Source organism: Seriola aureovittata, chromosome 21 (genome assembly GCF_021018895.1).
Source record: "Seriola aureovittata isolate HTS-2021-v1 ecotype China chromosome 21, ASM2101889v1, whole genome shotgun sequence".
Classification (NCBI taxonomy): domain Eukaryota; kingdom Metazoa; phylum Chordata; class Actinopteri; order Carangiformes; family Carangidae; genus Seriola; species Seriola aureovittata.
The window spans coordinates 666,140-687,997 of record NC_079384.1 but is presented as its reverse complement, the minus strand read 5'-3'; the positions used below and the strand labels follow the sequence as shown (position 1 = coordinate 687,997).

The 21,858-nt window shown below is 30.8% G+C and overlaps 2 protein-coding genes across 3 annotated transcripts in view; one reads left to right on the top strand and one right to left on the bottom strand.

Moving 5' to 3' along the window:
• LOC130162059 (protein FAM13C-like) overlaps window positions 1–17,663 on the top strand; it is a 36,601-nt gene extending 18,938 nt beyond the window's left edge. For both annotated transcript variants that reach the window (XM_056365512.1, XM_056365513.1), the window contains 2 exons: window positions 15,737–15,838; window positions 16,072–17,663. In XM_056365512.1, coding sequence (XP_056221487.1) covers window positions 15,737–15,838; window positions 16,072–16,195 — 226 coding nt within the window. In that variant the 3' untranslated portion in view covers window positions 16,196–17,663. The remainder of the gene's footprint in view (window positions 1–15,736; window positions 15,839–16,071) is intronic.
• A 26-nt stretch (window positions 17,664–17,689) lies between these two features.
• Window positions 17,690–21,858, bottom strand: part of asah2 (N-acylsphingosine amidohydrolase 2) — a 12,742-nt gene continuing 8,573 nt past the window's right edge. The window contains exons 13-20 of the mRNA XM_056365507.1: window positions 21,227–21,321; window positions 20,602–20,641; window positions 20,432–20,530; window positions 20,240–20,335; window positions 19,381–19,530; window positions 18,972–19,028; window positions 18,774–18,862; window positions 17,690–18,327 (exon numbers count right to left, since the gene is read on the bottom strand). Coding sequence (XP_056221482.1) covers window positions 18,129–18,327; window positions 18,774–18,862; window positions 18,972–19,028; window positions 19,381–19,530; window positions 20,240–20,335; window positions 20,432–20,530; window positions 20,602–20,641; window positions 21,227–21,321 — 825 coding nt within the window. The 3' untranslated portion in view covers window positions 17,690–18,128. The remainder of the gene's footprint in view (window positions 18,328–18,773; window positions 18,863–18,971; window positions 19,029–19,380; window positions 19,531–20,239; window positions 20,336–20,431; window positions 20,531–20,601; window positions 20,642–21,226; window positions 21,322–21,858) is intronic.

Sequence of the window (21,858 nt, the reverse complement as noted above, 5' to 3'; positions counted from 1 at the left end):
TTTTTACACCTTACTATACTATGACTTTTTATTACTTTTTGTGCCTTACTTTATTATGACTTTTTAAGCCTTACTATACTATGACTTTTTTATGCCTTACTATACTATGACTTTTTTTGACTTTTTGTGCCTTACTATATTATGACTTTATTATGCCTTACTATACAATGACTTTTTTATGACTTTTTATACTATGACATTTTTATGACTTTTTATGCCTTACTATACTATGACTTTTTTATGACTTTTTACGCCTTGCTATACTATGACTTTTTTTGACTTTTTGTGCCTTACTATATTATGACATTTTTATGCCTTACTGTACTATGACATTTTTATGACTTTTTATGCCTTATTATACTATGACATTTTTATGACTTTTTATGCCTTACTATACTATGACTTTTTTATGACTTTTACACCTTACTATACTATGACTTTTTACGCCTTACTATACTATGACTTTTTTATGCCTTACTATTCTATGACATTTTTATGACTTATTATACTATGACATTTTTATGACTTATTATACTATGACTTTTTATGACTTTTTATACCTTACTATACTATGACTTTTTTATGCCTTACTATATTATGACTTTTTTATGACTTTTTATACCTTACTATACCATGACATTTTTAAGCCTTACTATACTATGACATTTTTATGACTTTTTATGCCATACTATACTATGACTTTTTTATGACATTTTTACGCCTTACTATACAATGACTTTTTTATGACTTTTTTCGCCTTACTATATTATGACTTTTTACGCCTTACTATACTATGACTTTTTTATGTCTTATTATACTATGACATTTTTTCACCTTACTATACTATGACTTTTTTTTACCTTTTGTGCCTTACTATATTATGACTTTTTTTTGACTTTTTGTGCCTTACTATATTATGACTTTTTTATGCCTCACTATACTATGACATTTTTATGACTTATTATACTATGACATTTTTATGACTTTTTATACCTTACTATACTATGACATTTCTATGACTTATTATACTATGACTTTTTTATGACTTTTTATGCCTTACTATACTATGACTTTTTACGCCTTACTATACTGACTTTTTTTTACTTTTTGTGCCTTACTATATTATGACTTTATTATGCCTTACTATACTATGACATTTTTATGACTTTTTATACTATGACATTTTTATGACTTTTTATACCTTACTATACTATGACTTTTTTATGACTTTTTACGCCTTACTATACTATGACTTTTTTATGACTTTTTATACCTTACTATACTATGACATTTTTATGCCTTACTATACTATGACATTTTTATGACTTTTTTATGCCTTACTATACTATGACTTCTTTATGACATTTTTACGCCTTACTATACAATGACTTTTTTATGACTTTTTTCGCCTTACTACTCTATGACTTTTTTATGACTTATTATACTATGACTTTTTTTGACTTTTTGTGCCTTACTATATTATGACTTTATTATGCCTTACTATACAATGACTTTTTTATGACTTTTTTCGCCTTACTATATTATGACTTTTTACGCCTCACTATACTATGACTTTTTTTTTTAACTTTTGTGCCTTACTATACTATGACATTTTTATGACTTATTATAATATGACTTTTTATGACTTTTTATACCTTACTATACTATGACTTTTTTATGCCTTACTATACTATGACATTTTTATGACTTTTTATACCTTACTATACTATGACATTTTTATGCCTTACTATACTATGACATTTTTATGACTTTTTATGCCTTACTATACTATGACTTTTTATGACATTTTTACGTCTTACTATACAATGACTTTTTTATGACTTTTTTCGCCTTACTATATTATGAATTTTTACGCCTTACTATACTATGACTTTTTTATTTTATTTTTGTGCCTTACTATACTATGACTATTTTATGTCTTATTATACTATGACATTTTTACACCTTACTATACTATGACTTTTTATTACTTTTTGTGCCTTACTTTATTATGACTTTTTAAGCCTTACTATACTATGACTTTTTTATGCCTTACTATACTATGACTTTTTTTGACTTTTTGTGCCTTACTATATTATGACTTTATTATGCCTTACTATACAATGACTTTTTTATGACTTTTTATACTATGACATTTTTATGACTTTTTATACCTTACTATACTATGACTTTTTTATGACTTTTTACGCCTTGCTATACTATGACTTTTTTTGACTTTTTGTGCCTTACTATATTATGACATTTTTATGCCTTACTATACTATGACATTTTTATGACTTTTTATGCCTTATTATACTATGACTTTTTTATGACTTTTTTACGCCTTACTATACTATGACTTTTTTATGACTTTTACACCTTACTATACTATGACTTTTTTATGCCTTACTATTCTATGACTTTTTTATGACTTATTATACTATGACATTTTTATGACTTATTATACTATGACATTTTTATGACTTATTATACTATGACTTTTTATGACTTTTTATACCTTACTATACTATGACTTTTTTATGCCTTACTATATTATGACTTTTTTATGACTTTTTACGCCTTACTATACCATGACATTTTTAAGCCTTACTATACTATGACATTTTTATGACTTTTTATGCCATACTATACTATGACATTTTTATGACTTTTTACGCCTTACTATACAATGACTTTTTTATGACTTTTTTCGCCTTACTATATTATGAATTTTTACGCCTTACTATACTATGACTTTTTTATGTCTTATTATACTATGACATTTTTTCACCTTACTATACTATGACTTTTTTTTACCTTTTGTGCCTTACTATATTATGACTTTTTTTGACTTTTTGTGCCTTACTATATTATGACTTTTTTATGCCTTACTATACTATGACACTTTTATGACTTTTTTATGCCTTACTATACATGACTTTTTTTTACACCTTACTATACTATGACATTTTTATGACTTTTTATGCCTTACTATACTATGACTTTTTTATGACTTTTTACGCCTTACTATACTATGACTTTTTTATGACTTTTTACGCCTTACTATACTATGACTTTTTTTTTTACTTTTTACGCCTTACTATATTATGACTTTTTTGTGCCTTACTATAGTATGACTTTTTTACGCCTTACTATACTATGACTTTTTTTTTACTTTTTGTGCCTTACTATATTATGACTTTATTATGCCTTACTATACTATGACATTTTTATGACTTTTTATACTATGACTTTTTATGACTTTTTATACCTTACTATACTATGACTTTTTTATGCCTTACTATACTATGACATTTTTATGCCTTACTATACTATGAAATTTTTATGCCTTACTATACTATGACATTTTTATGACTTTTTATGCCTTACTATACTATGACTTTTTATGACATTTTTACGCCTTACTATACAATGACTTTTTTATGACTTTTTTCGCCTTACTATATTATGACTTTTTACGCCTTACTATACTATGACTTTTTTTTTTAATTTTCGTGCCTTACTATACTATGACTTTTTTATGTCTTTTTATACTATGACATTTTTATGACTTTTTATACCTTACTATACTATGACATTTTTATGACTTTTTATGCCTTACTATACTATGACTTTTTTATGACTTTTTATGCCTTACTATACTATGATTTTTTTATGACTTTTTATACCTTACTATACTATTACTTTTTTATGCCTTACTATACTATGACTTTTTTATGACTTATTATACTATGACTTTTTTTTTTACACTTTACTACAGTATGATTTTTTTTTAATTTTTGTGCCTTACTATATTATGACATTTTTTTGCCTTACTATACTATGACTTTTTTATGACTTTTTTATGCCTTGCTATACTATGACTTTTTTATGACTTTTTTATGCCTTACTATACTATGACATTTTTATGACTTTTTTATGCCTTGCTATACTATGACTTTTTTATGACTTTTTTATGCCTTACTATACTATGACATTTTTATGAATTATTATACTATGACTTTTTTATGACTTTTTATACCTTACTATACTATGACTTTTTTATGCCTTACTATACTATGACTTTTTTATGACTTTTTATACATTACTATACTATGACTTTTTTATGCCTTACTATACTATGACTTTTTTATGACTTTTTACGCCTTACTATACTATGACTTTTATGACTTTTTATACCTTACTATACTATGACTTTTTTATGCCTTACTATACTATGATATTTTTATGCCTTTCTATACTATGACATTTGTATGTCTTTTTATGCCTCACTATACTATGACTTTTTTATGACATTTTTACGCCTTACTATACAATGAGTTTTTGATGACTTTTTTCGCCTTACTATATTATGACTTTTTACGCCTTACTATACTATGACTTTTTTATGTCTTATTATACTATGACATTTTTTCACCTTACTATACTATGACTTTTTTTTACCTTTTGTGCCTTACTATATTATGACTTTTTTTTGACTTTTTGTGCCTTACTATATTATGACTTTTTTATGCCTTACTATACTATGACACTTTTATGACTTATTATACTATGACTTTTTTTACACCTTACTATACTATGACATTTTTATGACTTTTTATGCCTTACTATACTATGATTTTTTTATGACTTTTTACGCCTTACTATACTATGACTTTTTTATGACTTTTTACGCCTTACTATACTATGACTTTTTTTTTTACTTTTTACGCCTTACTATATTATGACTTTTTTGTGCCTTACTATAGTATGACTTTTTTACGCCTTACTATACTATGACTTTTTTTTACTTTTTGTGCCTTACTATATTATGACTTTATTATGCCTTTCTATACTATGACATTTTTATGACTTTTTATACTATGACTTTTTATGACTTTTTATGCCTTACTATACTATGACTTTTTATGACATTTTTACGCCTTACTATACAATGACTTTTTTGACTTTTTTCGTCTTACTATATTATGACTTTTTACGCCTTACTATACTATGACTTTTTTTTTAAATTTTCGTGCCTTACTATACTATGACTTTTTTATGTCTTTTTATACTATGACATTTTTATGACTTTTTATACCTTACTATACTATGACATTTTTATGACTTTTTATGCCTTACTATACTATGACTTTTTTATGACTTTTTATGCCTTACTATACTATGATTTTTTTATGACTTTTTATACCTTACTATACTATTACTTTTTTATGCGTTACTATACTATGACTTTTTTATGACTTATTATACTATGACTTTTTTTTACACTTTACTACAGTATGATTTTTTTTAAATTTTTGTGCCTTACTATATTATGACATTTTTTTGCCTTACTATACTATGACTTTTTTATGACTTTTTTATGCCTTGCTATACTATGACTTTTTTATGACTTTTTATGCCTTACTATACTATGACATTTTTATGACTTTTTATGCCTTGCTATACTATGACTTTTTTATGACTTTTTATGCCTTACTATACTATGACATTTTTATGAATTATTATACTATGACTTTTTTATGACTTTTTATACCTTACTATACTATTACTTTTTTATGCCTTACTATACTATGACATTTTTATGACTTTTTATACATTACTATACTATGACTTTTTATGCCTTACTATACTATGACTTTTTTATGACTTTTTACGCCTTACTATACTATGACTTTTTATGACTTTTTATACCTTACTATACTATGACATTTTTATGCCTTACTATACTATGATATTTTTATGCCTTTCTATACTATGACATTTGTATGTCTTTTTATGCCTCACTATACTATGACTTTTTTATGACATTTTTACGCCTTACTATACAATGAGTTTTTGATGACTTTTTTCGCCTTACTATATTATGACTTTTTACGCCTTACTATACTATGACTTTTTTATGTCTTATTATACTATGACATTTTTACACCTTACTATACTATGACTTTTTATGCCTTACTATACTATGAGTTTTTTATCACTTATACTATGACGTTTTTACACCTTACTATACTATGATTTTTTTATGACTTATTATACTATGACGTTTTTATGACTTTTTATACTATGACATTTTTATGACTTTTTATACCTTACTATACTATGACTTTTTTATGACTTATTATACTATGACGTTTTTATGACTTTTTATACTATGACATTTTTATGACTTTTTATACCTTACTATACTATGACGTTTTTATGTCTTATTATACTATGACATTTTTATGACTTTTTATACCTTACTATACTATGACTTTTTTATGCCTTACTATACTATGACTTTTTTATGACTTTTTACACCTTACTATACTATGACTTTTTTTGACTTTTTGTGCCTTACTATATTATGACATTTTTATGCCTTACTATAGTATGACTTTTTTACGCCTTACTATACTATGACTTTTTTTTTACTTTTTGTGCCTTACTATATTATGACTTTATTATGCCTTTCTATACTATGACATTTTTATGACTTTTTATACTATGACTTTTTATGACTTTTTATGCCTTACTATACTATGACTTTTTATGACATTTTTACGCCTTACTATACAATGACTTTTTTGACTTTTTTCGTCTTACTATATTATGACTTTTTACGCCTTACTATACTATGACTTTTTTTTTAAATTTTCGTGCCTTACTATACTATGACTTTTTTATGTCTTTTTATACTATGACATTTTTATGACTTTTTATACCTTACTATACTATGACATTTTTATGACTTTTTATGCCTTACTATACTATGACTTTTTTATGACTTTTTTATGCCTTACTATACTATGATTTTTTTATGACTTTTTATACCTTACTATACTATTACTTTTTTATGCCTTACTATACTATGACTTTTTTATGACTTATTATACTATGACTTTTTTTTACACTTTACTACAGTATGATTTTTTTATGACTTTTTTATGACTTTTTTGCCTTACTATATTATGACATTTTTTTGCCTTACTATACTATGACTTTTTTATGACTTTTTTATGCCTTGCTATACTATGACTTTTTTATGACTTTTTTATGCCTTACTATACTATGACATTTTTATGACTTTTTTATGCCTTGCTATACTATGACTTTTTTATGACTTTTTTATGCCTTACTATACTATGACATTTTTATGAATTATTATACTATGACTTTTTTATGACTTTTTATACCTTACTATACTATGACTTTTTTATGCCTTACTATACTATGACATTTTTATGACTTTTTATACATTACTATACTATGACTTTTTTATGCCTTACTATACTATGACTTTTTTATGACTTTTTACGCCTTACTATACTATGACTTTTTATGACTTTTTATGACTTTTTATACCTTACTATACTATGACTTTTTTATGCCTTACTATACTATGATATTTTTATGCCTTTCTATACTATGACATTTGTATGTCTTTTTATGCCTCACTATACTATGACTTTTTTATGACATTTTTACGCCTTACTATACAATGAGTTTTTGATGACTTTTTTCGCCTTACTATATTATGACTTTTTACGCCTTACTATACTATGACTTTTTTATGTCTTATTATACTATGACATTTTTACACCTTACTATACTATGACTTTTTTATGCCTTACTATACTATGAGTTTTTTATCACTTATACTATGACGTTTTTACACCTTACTATACTATGATTTTTTTATGACTTATTATACTATGACGTTTTTATGACTTTTTATACTATGACATTTTTATGACTTTTTATACCTTACTATACTATGACTTTTTTATGACTTATTATACTATGACGTTTTTATGACTTTTTATACTATGACATTTTTATGACTTTTTATACCTTACTATACTATGACGTTTTTATGTCTTATTATACTATGACATTTTTATGACTTTTTATACCTTACTATACTATGACTTTTTTATGCCTTACTATACTATGACTTTTTTATGACTTTTTACACCTTACTATACTATGACTTTTTTTGACTTTTTGTGCCTTACTATATTATGACATTTTTATGCCTTACTATACTATTACATTTTTATGACTTATTATACTATGACTTTTTTATGACTTTTTATACCTTACTATACTATGACTTTTTTATGCCTTACTATACTATGACATTTTTATGACTTTTTTATGCCTTACTATACTATGACTTTTTTATGACATTTTTACGCCTTACTATACAATGACTTTTTTATGACTTTTTTCGCCTTACTATATTATGACTTTTTACGCCTTACTATACTATGACTTTTTTTTTAATTGTTGTGCCTTACTATACTATGACATTTTTATGACTTTTTACGCCTAACTATATTATGACTTTTTACGCCTTACTATAATATGACTTTTTTATGCCTTACTATACTGACATTTTTATGACTTATTATACTATGACATTTTTATGAATTTTTATACCTTACTATACTATGACTTTTTTATGCCTTACTATACTATGACATTTTTATGACTTTTTATACCTTACTATACTATGACATTTTTATGCCTTAATATACCATGACATTTTTATGACTTTTTATGCCTTACTATAACATGATTTTTTTATGCCTTACTATTCTAAGACATTCTGTTAAGTTTTTATGCCTTACTATACAATGTGTAGTACTATACAATGTATAGTAAGGCATTAAAAGACAGAAAAAAGTCATATTATACAAGGGACAAAAAATGTAAAAAAAAAAATCTTAGGCATAAAAATGTCACAATATAGTGAGGCACAAAAACGTAAAAAATACAAAAGTATTGTAAGGCATAAAAAGATCATAGTATAGTAAGGCATGAAAAGTCATAAAAAAGTCATAGTATAGCAAGGCATAAAAAGACATAGTAAAGTAGGACCTTAAAAAGTCATAAAAACGTCATAGTATAGCAAGGCATAAAAACGTCATAGTATAGTAAGGCATAAAAAGTCATAAAAACGTCATAGTATAGTAAGGCATGAAAAGTCATAAAAAAGTCATAGTATAGCAAGGCATAAAAAGACATAGTAAAGTAAGACCTTAAAAAGTCATTAAAACATCATAGTATAGCAAGGCATAAAAAGACATAGTAAAGTAAGACATAAAAAGTCATAAAAACGTCATAATATAGTAAGGCATAAAAAGTCATAAAAACGTCATAGTATAGTAAGGCATGAAAAGTCATAAAAAAGTCATAGTATAGCAAGGCATAAAAAGTCATAAAAATGTCATAGTATAGTAAGGCATAAAAACGTCATAGTATAGTAAGACATAAAAAGTCATAAAAACGTCATCGTATGTAAGGCATGAAAAGTCATTAAAAAGTCATAGTATAGCAAGGCATAAAAAGACATAGTAAAGTAAGACCTTAAAAAGTCATAAAAACGTCATAGTATAGTAAGGCATAAAAAGTCATAAAAACGTCTTAGTATAGTAAGGCATAAAAACGTCATAGTATAGTAAGACATAAAAAGTCATAAAAACGTCATAGTATAGTAAGGCATGAAAAGTAATAAGAAAGTCCTAGTATAGCAAGGCATAAAAAGACATAGTAAAGTAAGACCTTAAAAAGTCATAAAAACGTCATAGTATAGTAAGGCATAAAAAGTCATAAAAACGTCTTAGTATAGTAAGGCATAAAAACGTCATAGTATAGTAAGACATAAAAAGTCATAAAAACGTCATAGTATAGCAAGGCTTAAAAAGACATCGTAAAGTAAGACCTTAAAAAGTCATAAAAACGTCATAGTATAGTAAGACATACAAATTCATAAAAACGTCATAGTATAGCAAAGCATAAAAAGACATAGTAAAGTAAGACCTTAAAAAGTCATAAAAACGTCATAGTATAGTAAGGCATGAAAAGTCATAAAAACGTCATAGTATAGTAAGGCATGAAAAGTCATAAAACAGTCATAGTATAGTAAGGCATAAAAAGACGTCATAAAGTAAGACCTTAAAAAGTCATAAAAACGTCATAGTATAGTAAGGCATAAAAAGTAATAAAACGTCATAGTGTAGTAAGGAAATAAAAACATCATAGTATAGTAAAGAATAAAAACATCATAGTATTGTAAGGCATTAAAAGTCAGAAAATCGTCCTTGTATAGTAAGGCATAAAAATGTCATAGTATAGTCAAGCATAAAAAGTAATGAAACGTCACTGTATAGTAAGGCATTAATACATCGTTGTATACTAAGGCATAAAAACGTCCAAAAAGGTCATAATATAGTGAGGCATAAAATCGTCATTGTATAGTAAGGCTTAAAAAAGTCAGAGTATAGTGAGGCATAAAAACGTCCAAAAAGGTCATAATATAGTGAGGAATAAAAACGTCATAGTGTAGTAAGGCATAAAAACGTCATAGTATAGTAAGGCATAAAAACGTCAGAGTATAGTGAGGCATAAAAACGTCATAGTATAGTGAGGAATAAAAAACGTCATAGTATAGTAAGGCATAAAATCGTCATAGTATACTAAGGCATAAAAAAGGCATATATAGTAAGGCATAAAAATGTCAAAAAAAGTCAGAGTATAGTGAGGCATAAAAACGTCAGAAAAGGTCATAGTATAGTGAGGCATAAAATCGTCATTGTATAGTAAGGCATAAAAAAGTCATAGTATAGTAAGGCATAAAAACGTCATAGTATAGTAAGGAATAAAAACGTCATAGTATAGTAAGGCATAAAAACGTCATAGTATACTAAGGCATAAAAAAGGCATATTATAGTAAGGCATAAAAATGTCATAAAAAGTCAGAGTATAGTAAGGCATAAAAAAGTCAGAGTATAGTGAGGCACAAAAACGTCATAGTATAGTGAGGAATAAAAACGTCATAGTATAGTAAGGCATAAAAAGACATAGTAAAGTAAGACATAAAAAGTCATAAAAACATCATAGTATAGGAAGGCATAAAAAGACATAGTAAAGTAAGACATAAAAAGTCATAAAAACATCATAGTAAAGTAAGACATAAAAAGGCATAAAAACGTCATAGTATTGTAAGACATAAAAAGTCATAAAAACGTCATAGTATAGTAAGGCATGAAAAGTCATTAAAAAGTCATCGTATAGCAAAGCATAAAAAGTCATAAAAACGTCTTAGTATAGTAAGGCATAAAAACGTCATAGTATAGTAAGACATAAAAAGTCATAGTAAAGTAAGACCTTAAAAAGTCATAAAAACGTCATAGTATAGTAAGACATAAAAATTCATAAAAACGTCATAGTATAGCAAGGCATAAAAAGACATAGTAAAGTAAGACCTTAAAAAGTCATAAAAACGTCATAGTATAGTAAGGCATAAAAACGTCATAGTATATTAAGACATAAAAAGTCATAAAAACGTCATAGTATAGTAAGGCATGAAAAGTCATTAAAAAGTCATCGTATAGCAAGGCGTAAAAAGTCATAAAAACGTCTTAGTATAGTAAGGCATAAAAACGTCATAGTATAGTAAGACATAAAAAGTCATAGTAAAGTAAGACCTTAAAAAGTCATAAAAACGTCATAGTATAGTAAGACATAAAAATTCATAAAAACGTCATAGTATAGCAAGGCATAAAAAGACATAGTAAAGTAAGACCTTAAAAAGTCATAAAAACGTCATAGTATAGTAAGGCATAAAAACGTCATAGTATAGTAAGACATAAAAAGTCATAAAAACGTCATAGTATAGTAAGGCATGAAAAGTCATTAAAAAGTCATCGTATAGCAAAGCATAAAAAGTCATAAAAACGTCTTAGTATAGTAAGGCATAAAAACGTCATAGTATAGTAAGACATAAAAAGTCATAGTAAAGTAAGACCTTAAAAAGTCATAAAAACGTCATAGTATAGTAAGACATAAAAATTCATAAAAACGTCATAGTATAGCAAGGCATAAAAAGACATAGTAAAGTAAGACCTTAAAAAGTCATAAAAACGTCATAGTATAGCAAGGCATAAAAAGTCATAAAAACGTCATAGTATAGTAAGGCATAAAAACGTCATAGTATAGTGAGGAATAAAAACGTCATAGTATAGTAAGGCATAAAAACGTCATAGTATAGTAAGGCATAAAATCGTCATAGTATAGTAAGGCATAAAAACGTCAGAGTATAGTGAGGCACAAAAAGGTCATAGTATAGTAATGAATAAAATCGTCATAGTATACTAAGGCATAAAAAAGGCATATATAGTGAGGCATAAAAACGTCATAGTATAGTAAGGAATAAAAACGTCATAGTATACTAAGGCATAAAAAAGGCATAGTATACTAAGGCATAAAAAAGGCATATTATAGTAAGGCATAAAAATGTCATAAAAAGTCATAGTATAGTAAGGCATAAAAATGTCATAAAAAAGTCAGAGTATAGTAAGGCATAAAAAAGTCATAGTATAGTGAGGAATAAAAACGTCATAGTATAGTAAGGCATAAAAAGACATAGTAAAGTAAGACATAAAAAGTCATAAAAACGTCATAGTATAGTAAGGCATAAAAACGTCATAGTATAGTAAGACATAAAAAGTCACAGTAAAGTAAGACATAAAAAGTCATCGTATAGCAAAGCATAAAAAGACATAGTAAAGTAAGACATAAAAAGTCACAGTAAAGTAAGACCTTAAAAAGTCATAAAAACGTCATAGTATAGCAAGGCATAAAAATTCATAAAAAAGTCATCGTATAGCAAGGCATAAAAAGTCATAAAAACGTCTTAGTATAGTAAGGCATAAAAACGTCATAGTATAGTAAGACATAAAAAGACATAGTAAAGTAAGACATAAAAAGTCATAAAAACGTCATAGTATAGTAAGGCATGAAAAGTCATAAAAAAGTCATAGTATAGCAAGGCATAAAAAGACATCATAAAGTAAGACCTTAAAAAGTCATAAAAACGTCACAGTATAGTAAGGCATAAAAACGTCATAGTATAGTAAGACATAAAAAGTCATAAAAACGTCATCGTATGTAAGGCATAAAAAGTCATTAAAAAGTCATCGTATAGCAAGGCGTAAAAAGTCATAAAAACGTCTTAGTATAGTAAGGCATAAAAACGTCATAGTATAGTAAGACATAAAAAGTCATAGTAAAGTAAGACCTTAAAAAGTCATAAAAACGTCATAGTATAGTAAGACATAAAAATTCATAAAAACGTCATAGTATAGCAAGGCATAAAAAGACATAGTAAAGTAAGACCTTAAAAAGTCATAAAAACGTCATAGTATAGTAAGGCATAAAAACGTCATAGTATAGTAAGACATAAAAAGTCATAAAAACGTCATAGTATAGTAAGGCATGAAAAGTCATAAAAAGTCATAGTATAGCAAAGCATAAAAAGTCATAAAAACGTCTTAGTATAGTAAGGCATAAAAACGTCATAGTATAGTAAGGCATAAAAAGTCATAGTAAAGTAAGACCTTAAAAAGTCATAAAAACGTCATAGTATAGTAAGACATAAAAATTCATAAAAACGTCATAGTATAGTAAGGCATAAAAAGACATAGTAAAGTAAGACCTTAAAAAGTCATAAAAACGTCATAGTATAGCAAGGCATAAAAAGTCATAAAAACGTCATAGTATAGTAAGGCATAAAAACGTCATAGTATAGTGAGGAATAAAAACGTCATAGTATAGTAAGGCATAAAAACGTCATAGTATAGTAAGGCATAAAATCGTCATAGTATAGTAAGGCATAAAAACGTCAGAGTATAGTGAGGCACAAAAAGGTCATAGTATAGTAATGAATAAAATCGTCATAGTATACTAAGGCATAAAAAAGGCATATATAGTGAGGCATAAAAACGTCATAGTATAGTAAGGAATAAAAACGTCATAGTATACTAAGGCATAAAAAAGGCATATTATAGTAAGGCATAAAAATGTCAAAAAACGTCATAGTATAGTAAGGAATAAAAACGTCATAGTATAGTAAGGCATAAAAACGTCAGAAAAGGTCATAGTATAGTGAGGCATAAAATCGTCATTGTATAGTAAGGCATAAAAAGTCATAGTAAAGTAAGACCTTAAAAAGTCATAAAAACGTCATAGTATAGTAAGACATAAAAATTCATAAAAACGTCATAGTATAGCAAGGCATAAAAAGACATAGTAAAGTAAGACCTTAAAAAGTCATAAAAACGTCATAGTATAGTAAGGCATAAAAACGTCATAGTATATTAAGACATAAAAAGTCATAAAAAGTCATAGTATAGTAAGGCATGAAAAGTCATTAAAAAGTCATCGTATAGCAAGGCGTAAAAAGTCATAAAAACGTCTTAGTATAGTAAGGCATAAAAACGTCATAGTATAGTAAGACATAAAAAGTCATAGTAAAGTAAGACCTTAAAAAGTCATAAAAACGTCATAGTATAGTAAGACATAAAAATTCATAAAAACGTCATAGTATAGCAAGGCATAAAAAGACATAGTAAAGTAAGACCTTAAAAAGTCATAAAAACGTCATAGTATAGCAAGGCATAAAAAGTCATAAAAACGTCATAGTATAGTAAGGCATAAAAACGTCATAGTATAGTGAGGAATAAAAACGTCATAGTATAGTAAGGCATAAAATCGTCATAGTATAGTAAGGCATAAAAACGTCAGAGTATAGTGAGGCACAAAAAGGTCATAGTATAGTAATGAATAAAATCGTCATAGTATACTAAGGCATAAAAAAGGCATATATAGTGAGGCATAAAAACGTCATAGTATAGTAAGGAATAAAAACGTCATAGTATAGTAAGGAATAAAAACGTCATAGTATAGTGAGGCATAAAATCGTCATTGTATAGTAAGGCATAAAAAGACATAGTAAAGTAAGACCTTAAAAAGTCATAAAAACGTCATAGTATAGTAAGGCATAAAAACGTCATAGTATAGTGAGGAATAAAAACGTCATAGTATAGTAAGGCATAAAAACGTCATAGTATAGTAAGGCATAAAATCTTCATAGTATAGTAAGGCATAAAAACGTCAGAGTATAGTGAGGCACAAAAACGTCAGAAAAGGTCATAGTATAGTGAGGCATAAAATCGTCATTGTATAGTAAGGCATAAAAACATCATAGTATACTAAGGCATAAAAAAGGCATATTATAGTAAGGCATAAAAATGTCAAAAAACATCATAGTATTGTAAGGCATAAAAAGTCAGAACAAAGTTATAGTATGCCTTACTATACTATAACTTTTTTATGCCTTACTCTACTATGACGTTTTTATGACTATGGCAAATATATAAATACATACATACATACAATTACAATTACATACATAGATACATCCATTCCTACATACATTGATGGATTCATAATTGCATACATAATTTCATACATTACATACAATACATAGTTACATACAGACACATTTGTACATACATACATGCATGCATACATATGTAGATTCATACATATATATATGTACATACATAGTTATATAGATACATATACATACAGTACAACCATACATAGATACAATTGTACACTTTGTTTTTGCTTTGAAACAGTCTGAGTTTTAGGTCAAATGAGAAGAAGTCCCAAATACACACTGCTGTTTTGTAAGAGATCACAAGCCATCAACATTGTAATCTGGACTGAAGTACAGTACTTAGTTACTTCCCATGAAACTAAGTCTCTGTCAGATCTAGGTGCAGCTGCTTTACAGGAAGCAACAGACAGCAGTTTCTTTACTTTTTCATTTTTCCCTCATTAACACCATCCACACCCTGTCTTCCACCTGAACCAGGTCTCAGCTGCTGCAGAGTCTGCGGGAGACGAGAGCAGAGAAGAAAAACAGGCGTAAAGCTCTCAGAGAGTTTGAGGACCAGTTTTACCGTCAGACTGGAAGGTGAGAGCCAGACCTCAAAATACACATCATGTCACACAACCGTGTGAGGGGTTTGGTTGGCTGTAGCCTTATTTTAGTAAAGTGGTTGTCAAATAAACACATTCAGATTTTCTTTATATGTATGATCAGCCGTAAAAAACAACATTTTGAGTTTGTTCACACAGAAAAAAACAAATCTTCACATCTTTTCTTCCTCTGGGCTCTGACGTGTTTGGTGTTGTGTTTCCTGACAGAATCTGCCAGAAAGAGGATCGCACTCCCATGAAAGAAGAATACCAGGAATACAAACAACTGAAAGCTAAACTGCGGCTGCTGGAAGTCCTCCTCAGCAAACAGGACGTCACTAAAACCATGTGAGAGGAGACACTTCCCAACTGTAACTACTGGTACATCTGGTTCTACTTCAGCGTCTGGAGTTACGGAACATGTTTCTGACAGTGACTGACTTCTTACCGCTTCCTCTCCAAACTAAACATTTGTAAAAAGAGTTTTACAAAGTGTAAAAAGAGACAAGATGTTACAGAGTAAACCAGCATCCTACAGTGTTTGTCCACCTGCTTCTTCAAGTCTGAATGATTTTGTAAAACTGCTCCACAGGTAACTGTAAACACGTCTTTTTTCCTGGACATGAGTGTGATTTAACGGACCAAAACATTTTTATATGACACTAAAGATCTTTGAGTGTGTCACACTGAGAGTACGTTAACCTGTGGAGGACTAAGACGAGAGCTGATTTACCACATGAGTTGTGTCCTAGTTCAGGGTCTCGTCTTTCAGAGGAAGCATCTGAAGACAAACTGTGTCTCATTCCGGTTCAGCCTCTGAACTGGGTCACAGCTGCTGACTTCCTCTCAAACATCCAGATACTGAACCCTCTTGGTAATTTTAACCCCAAAAACTGCAGTTTGAGAATAAATCACTCGGTCCATTTACTACTTGTTCTGGAGCTTTTAACCATATAACAAGAGTTTTCTTGGTTGCCATGGACTAGTTTGACATCTCCATTTCTCTCCAATCTCTGGTTCCATGATAACTGAGGTAATCCAAACCAGCTAATAACCAAGCACTCCCAGTTCACCTCTGGAGCAGCTGCTGAGGTTCAGTGTCTTGTTGAACATATGCATGGACTGGAAATGTCTGGAAACAAAGATGCAATGTACAAATTATTGCCAGTAGAGAGATGCATCTGTATTTATATCATAGCACTTTGATGTTGAAAAGCGGAATTTATTTTTATCCAAAGTCTAATGTTAATATGCAACATGGTCTGTGTTTCCAGATGATTGATGGTGTCTTCTATTTTTCACAAACAGAGTCTGTCAGAGAAACTTGAGTCAGCTGTAAATAATCTCGACTGTGTCTCTACTGAATGTTGAGGTAAAGGGCTCAACCAAACCACAGAGAAACAAACATGGAGAGTGAGCTGTGTCTCAGTATCCATCACAATCTGATGTGACATGAAGTTTTATTAAAGACGAAGATTTTCCTAAATGTGACGTCTCAAATGTTGGAGCTGTTTCAAGGAAATGATTCAATATAATCTGATATAATCTCTCAAAACCAGCGAAGATGATTTTCATCACAAAGTAAAAGGGAAAACGGTTCAGCTGTAGTTTCACCTTCAGCGTGTTCCTGACGTCTGTGGTGACGGTTTCCTGCCATCAGCTGTTGAAGGCTGTTGATGTTCTGACCTTATTCATGCTTGACAGTTAAATGTGGACTCATGCTGTGATGACGACATCATCTCTGTGTTGTGTCATTCTGGTTTGCCTCATGAATTTCTACACAAACAAGGTTCAAATAAATATTTTTGATATTAACACAATTCTATAATTTTTCTATAGCCAGCATTTAATCAACATCAGCCCTCAGGAGGAGGGGGTCGGGTCGGGGTGGGGGGGGAGAGTGGGTGTGAGCATGATGGTCGGGGTAATATCAGCACTGTGCACTGGGATGAAATGATTGGACGCTAGTGGCTACATAGCTGTGAAGCACCCCTCAAACACATGGTGCTAATCAGCCAATAGAAGGCCAACTTCAGTGTGCTGCCCAGACTGATGACTGAGACACAAGCAGAACGATTCTTTCATATTGAATATTTAAAGTTTATCATCATTTATTTCTCTGAATAATAATCAACACTTTATTACTGTCCAGACTTTAAATGTAAGTTACTATACATAGTAACTCATTTTACAAAATGTCCTTTCAATCTGAGCCTCGGTCTGAGCATCCCACTCAGAAGTTGTTGTTACAGGTAGCGAGTTGCTGGTCTTTGGGATTGGTGATGTCAATGGTAGTAAAAGCTGGCGGTGACTGTGAAGATGTCGGACACTCCTTCATATGGCGTGATCACGGGTCGCAGGCCTTTAATCTGTTTGTAGTGTCCAGAGTGTTTGATCCTGTAGGAGCCGCTCAGGGCCGACGGGGGAATGTGCCACTGGACTGTGGCGTTACTCCGCTGGTTCGAACCCTTCAGCCACTGAAACCTGCAGCAAGAGACGTCATTTAATGTCCTCAGAGACAACTGAAGGAGAGAGGTCAGTCTCAGTCACAGGAGCTGACACATATTATTAAGAGGATTTTGACCCATAGCCTCCTGTCTCCTGAGTCTAAACCATGAGCAACTTTTTTCTTTTCATGCTACTTTCTATATGTAATTTTCTCCTCAGTTTTGGAGGGAAAGATTTTACTTTAACTCCACTACAATTGTGTTGTAGCCTAATTTCTCACTGTTTTGTGAATGTTTACAAACAAATTAGATTAAAACATAATGAAAATACTCGTGTAGTTAAGGATCAGCTACACACCATCCAGCTACAACAGTAAAATACTGTTTCATGCATGAGTATAGTGCAAGACTTTAACTTGTAACTGAGTATTTTTGTTTGCAGTGTGGTATTGAGGCTCTGTACACATCTACACACCAACCTACCTGGTCTCCCATGATGCATCAGTGTGCACAACCTCCCAGGTTTCTGTTCTGTTGTCATAAATCTCCACTGTAACAAAAGATTTATCTCTCTGCAATAAAGCACAAGAGCGAGGAGGTTAGAGAAGAAGAAAAGAAATAAAACAGAAATAAAACAACGAACAAACAAAGAGACAAATAAACAAAGGCAGTTTTTCTTACGATGTCTCCAGAATGTCTTGGGTTTCCTGCTACGAATGTGATGGAGACAACATCACCCTGAAACATGAAAAAACTGTAGTTCATGTATGTTCACATAAAAACCGCAGAGTGTCATCAGCGTAGAGATTGATCACAGATTCATTCTGACTAACAAATCTGCTGCTCAGCTCATGTTCAGGTTGTCAACATTAATTAGCTTCATTGGTGTTATTGTGGATTCACTTAGTAGCTGATCACAGATCTGAATTTAATCTTCATTTTATAACTGTAGTTATTGACACGCCATTACAGATATTGAGATTCAATAAGGATTTAGATTTGATAAGTGGATTTGATAAAGTGCTATTGAACCCAAACCCTGAGCCAAGTGACGAGCCCTGAGGGACACCAGAGGACCTGTGTGTCCTACCTGTCTGTAGACGGGGTACACCTGCTGCAGGACATCTCCGAAGCTGGTGTTCTCTGGTTTTCTGTCAACAGGGGCCTTGGACAGCAGATTGAAGAGATTCTTCGTGAAGAAGGGAGGCTGAGGGCCAGCGGGCAGCTCCGGCACTCTGTCCTGGAAATACAACAGCAACACACATAGTTTTACCGTTAGTGTGACAGAAATACAATAACTGTGCTGAGACGCTTTGAGCTTCACACTGTTAGAAATACACTGCAAGAAGAAATATCTTATTTAGATCATAGTTAGACTTTGTCAGATCGATTGGTATGGAACCTGAGAAAGGCCATACTCACAAGTATTTTTCTATCCTGTCCTCCTGATAAGAAAGCTTGTTGTCTCCAGATAACGAGATATTGTTAGGAGATAACGATCTTTTGCTATCTCGAAATAACGCGATAATTAACTTGTTATCTAACGAAACATAATTTTCTCCTGGTAATATCTTGGTATCTCTGGATAATGAGCTTTGTTATCTGGAGTTAACAGGATAAAAAAAATGCTTCCATAGATTATTATTGTTCTTTGTCTTCATTTTTATTTTGCGCGCAATCTTGCTCTAAGATTTGGAACTACACTTCCCATAATGCTTCAGGATATGTAAACAGGAAGTAGAATGTTTCATTGATTTAGTAAGTTAGGTGTAAGCAAAAACTTATCACTTATCACTAATATTATTAATATTCGTTACAGGCTGTTTGTAGTTTTACTTTATTTCCAAATCACCATTAAATATTAAAAGTTGAAAAGTCAAAGGATCATCTCCTTCAGCAGGTGAGTTATCTGACAGCTACAGGAGGAGCCTCCATGTTTTCAGACACACCTGTGCGATGGCTCTGGCCAGACCTCGGTACTTGTGCAGGTAGGCACTGAGCGTGTGCGGACCGTAGATGGTGGAGGCTCCTTCATAACGCTGCACCTGTAAAACACCAGGAACAAGTCAGTCTCTCTCCTGGAGAATTTAACAGGAAGGCTTTAAATACTACAATACCCATGAGCCCTAGCTATTGTGTACCTGGTACTCTTCATAGGTGGTGATGTAGTGAGTGTACACGTTGCTGAGGCCAGCGATCACAACCTCCATGTCCCTGAACGCCCCCTCCGCCTGCAGCTCCTGACACACAGTGATGACATCAGCTTACATGTTTCAGGTGAGATGATGTTTGTCTTCGTGTTGTGTCTCACCTGTTTCACAGCTTCTCTTAACCTACGCCCTGACATGGTGCTGCCCAGGGTCAGGATGAAGATGTGTCATGAGGGTTGGGGTGGTGTGGGCGGTTGCCATGGTGAGGAAATTGAAGTTAATACTGAGTGTAACTTACACACTGAATAAACATGAAGTGATGGTAAAAGCTGATTTTACAGTTTCAGCTGCTGATCTGGAAACAGCTGATTTAAACTTGAAAACTTTAACTTAAACTTGAAAAAAAATCAATGTGTTTATTTACAATTAATATTCTCCTGAAGAAGAAGCTGAACTGAACATTAAGATGAGGCAGTACAGCTGTTTTTATCATATGATGGAAATATCATAATTATTATTATTACATCTTTATTAATTATACACTATGGTGAGGTAGAAGACTACCCTTACAGAAAAACCACATGAATTTCACATGTACAAAATCACGTGACCACATGTACATGTGAAAGTCACTTGTTGAAGATGTTGTGGGGAAACTTTGAAAACCTGCAGCATTCATGACGTTCCTGTGGTTCATGTGAGTTAGTATTAACTGTACCATCATTAGTAATATAATGTATGAATAGTATGATCATGTGAAGTTATCGTTGGTGTGAGTGTTGTTACGTCATCTCTCCAGGAACAGCTACGACCGCCACTGATCCGATGGTGATGATCTGAACGTCGACAATCTGAGGGTGCCAGGGCAGAGGCCAGTTCATCTGCACACACACACACACACACACACACACACACACACACACCAAATGTAACCATGCTGACCAGAGTCATCATAGATCTGGAGAGTTAATTCAGATTGTTCCATGTTCCACATAAACACTGACAGAACTCGTTCACCACCAAAAACCTCTCTTCCTGAACCTTAAAGTGATAATTGTGTTTATCAGACGTGGGGTTGTGTGAGGTCGTCATGTACAGTCAGAGTGTTCCCTGCAGTAAATTCAGTTTAGAGGAGCAGCAAGAGGACCGGTACACTAGCAGAGTGTTGAGCTGCTGTGGGCGGGGCCAGCAGAAAACACCTGTTTTAGACCCTTTTAAAAGACGCCCACTGAAACAATCCAACATCTGTTTAAATGAAGCTTCAGAGAAAAGCTTCAGTATAATATTTTCATCTTTATTTTCCAGTCAGAACAGCACTTTACTTTTGCACTACATTTTTTCAACCACTGAAATACCTATGCACAAATGCACCTACAGTGTGCACTGTATCACGCCACAGCCACAGGTCAGCTGAGCTA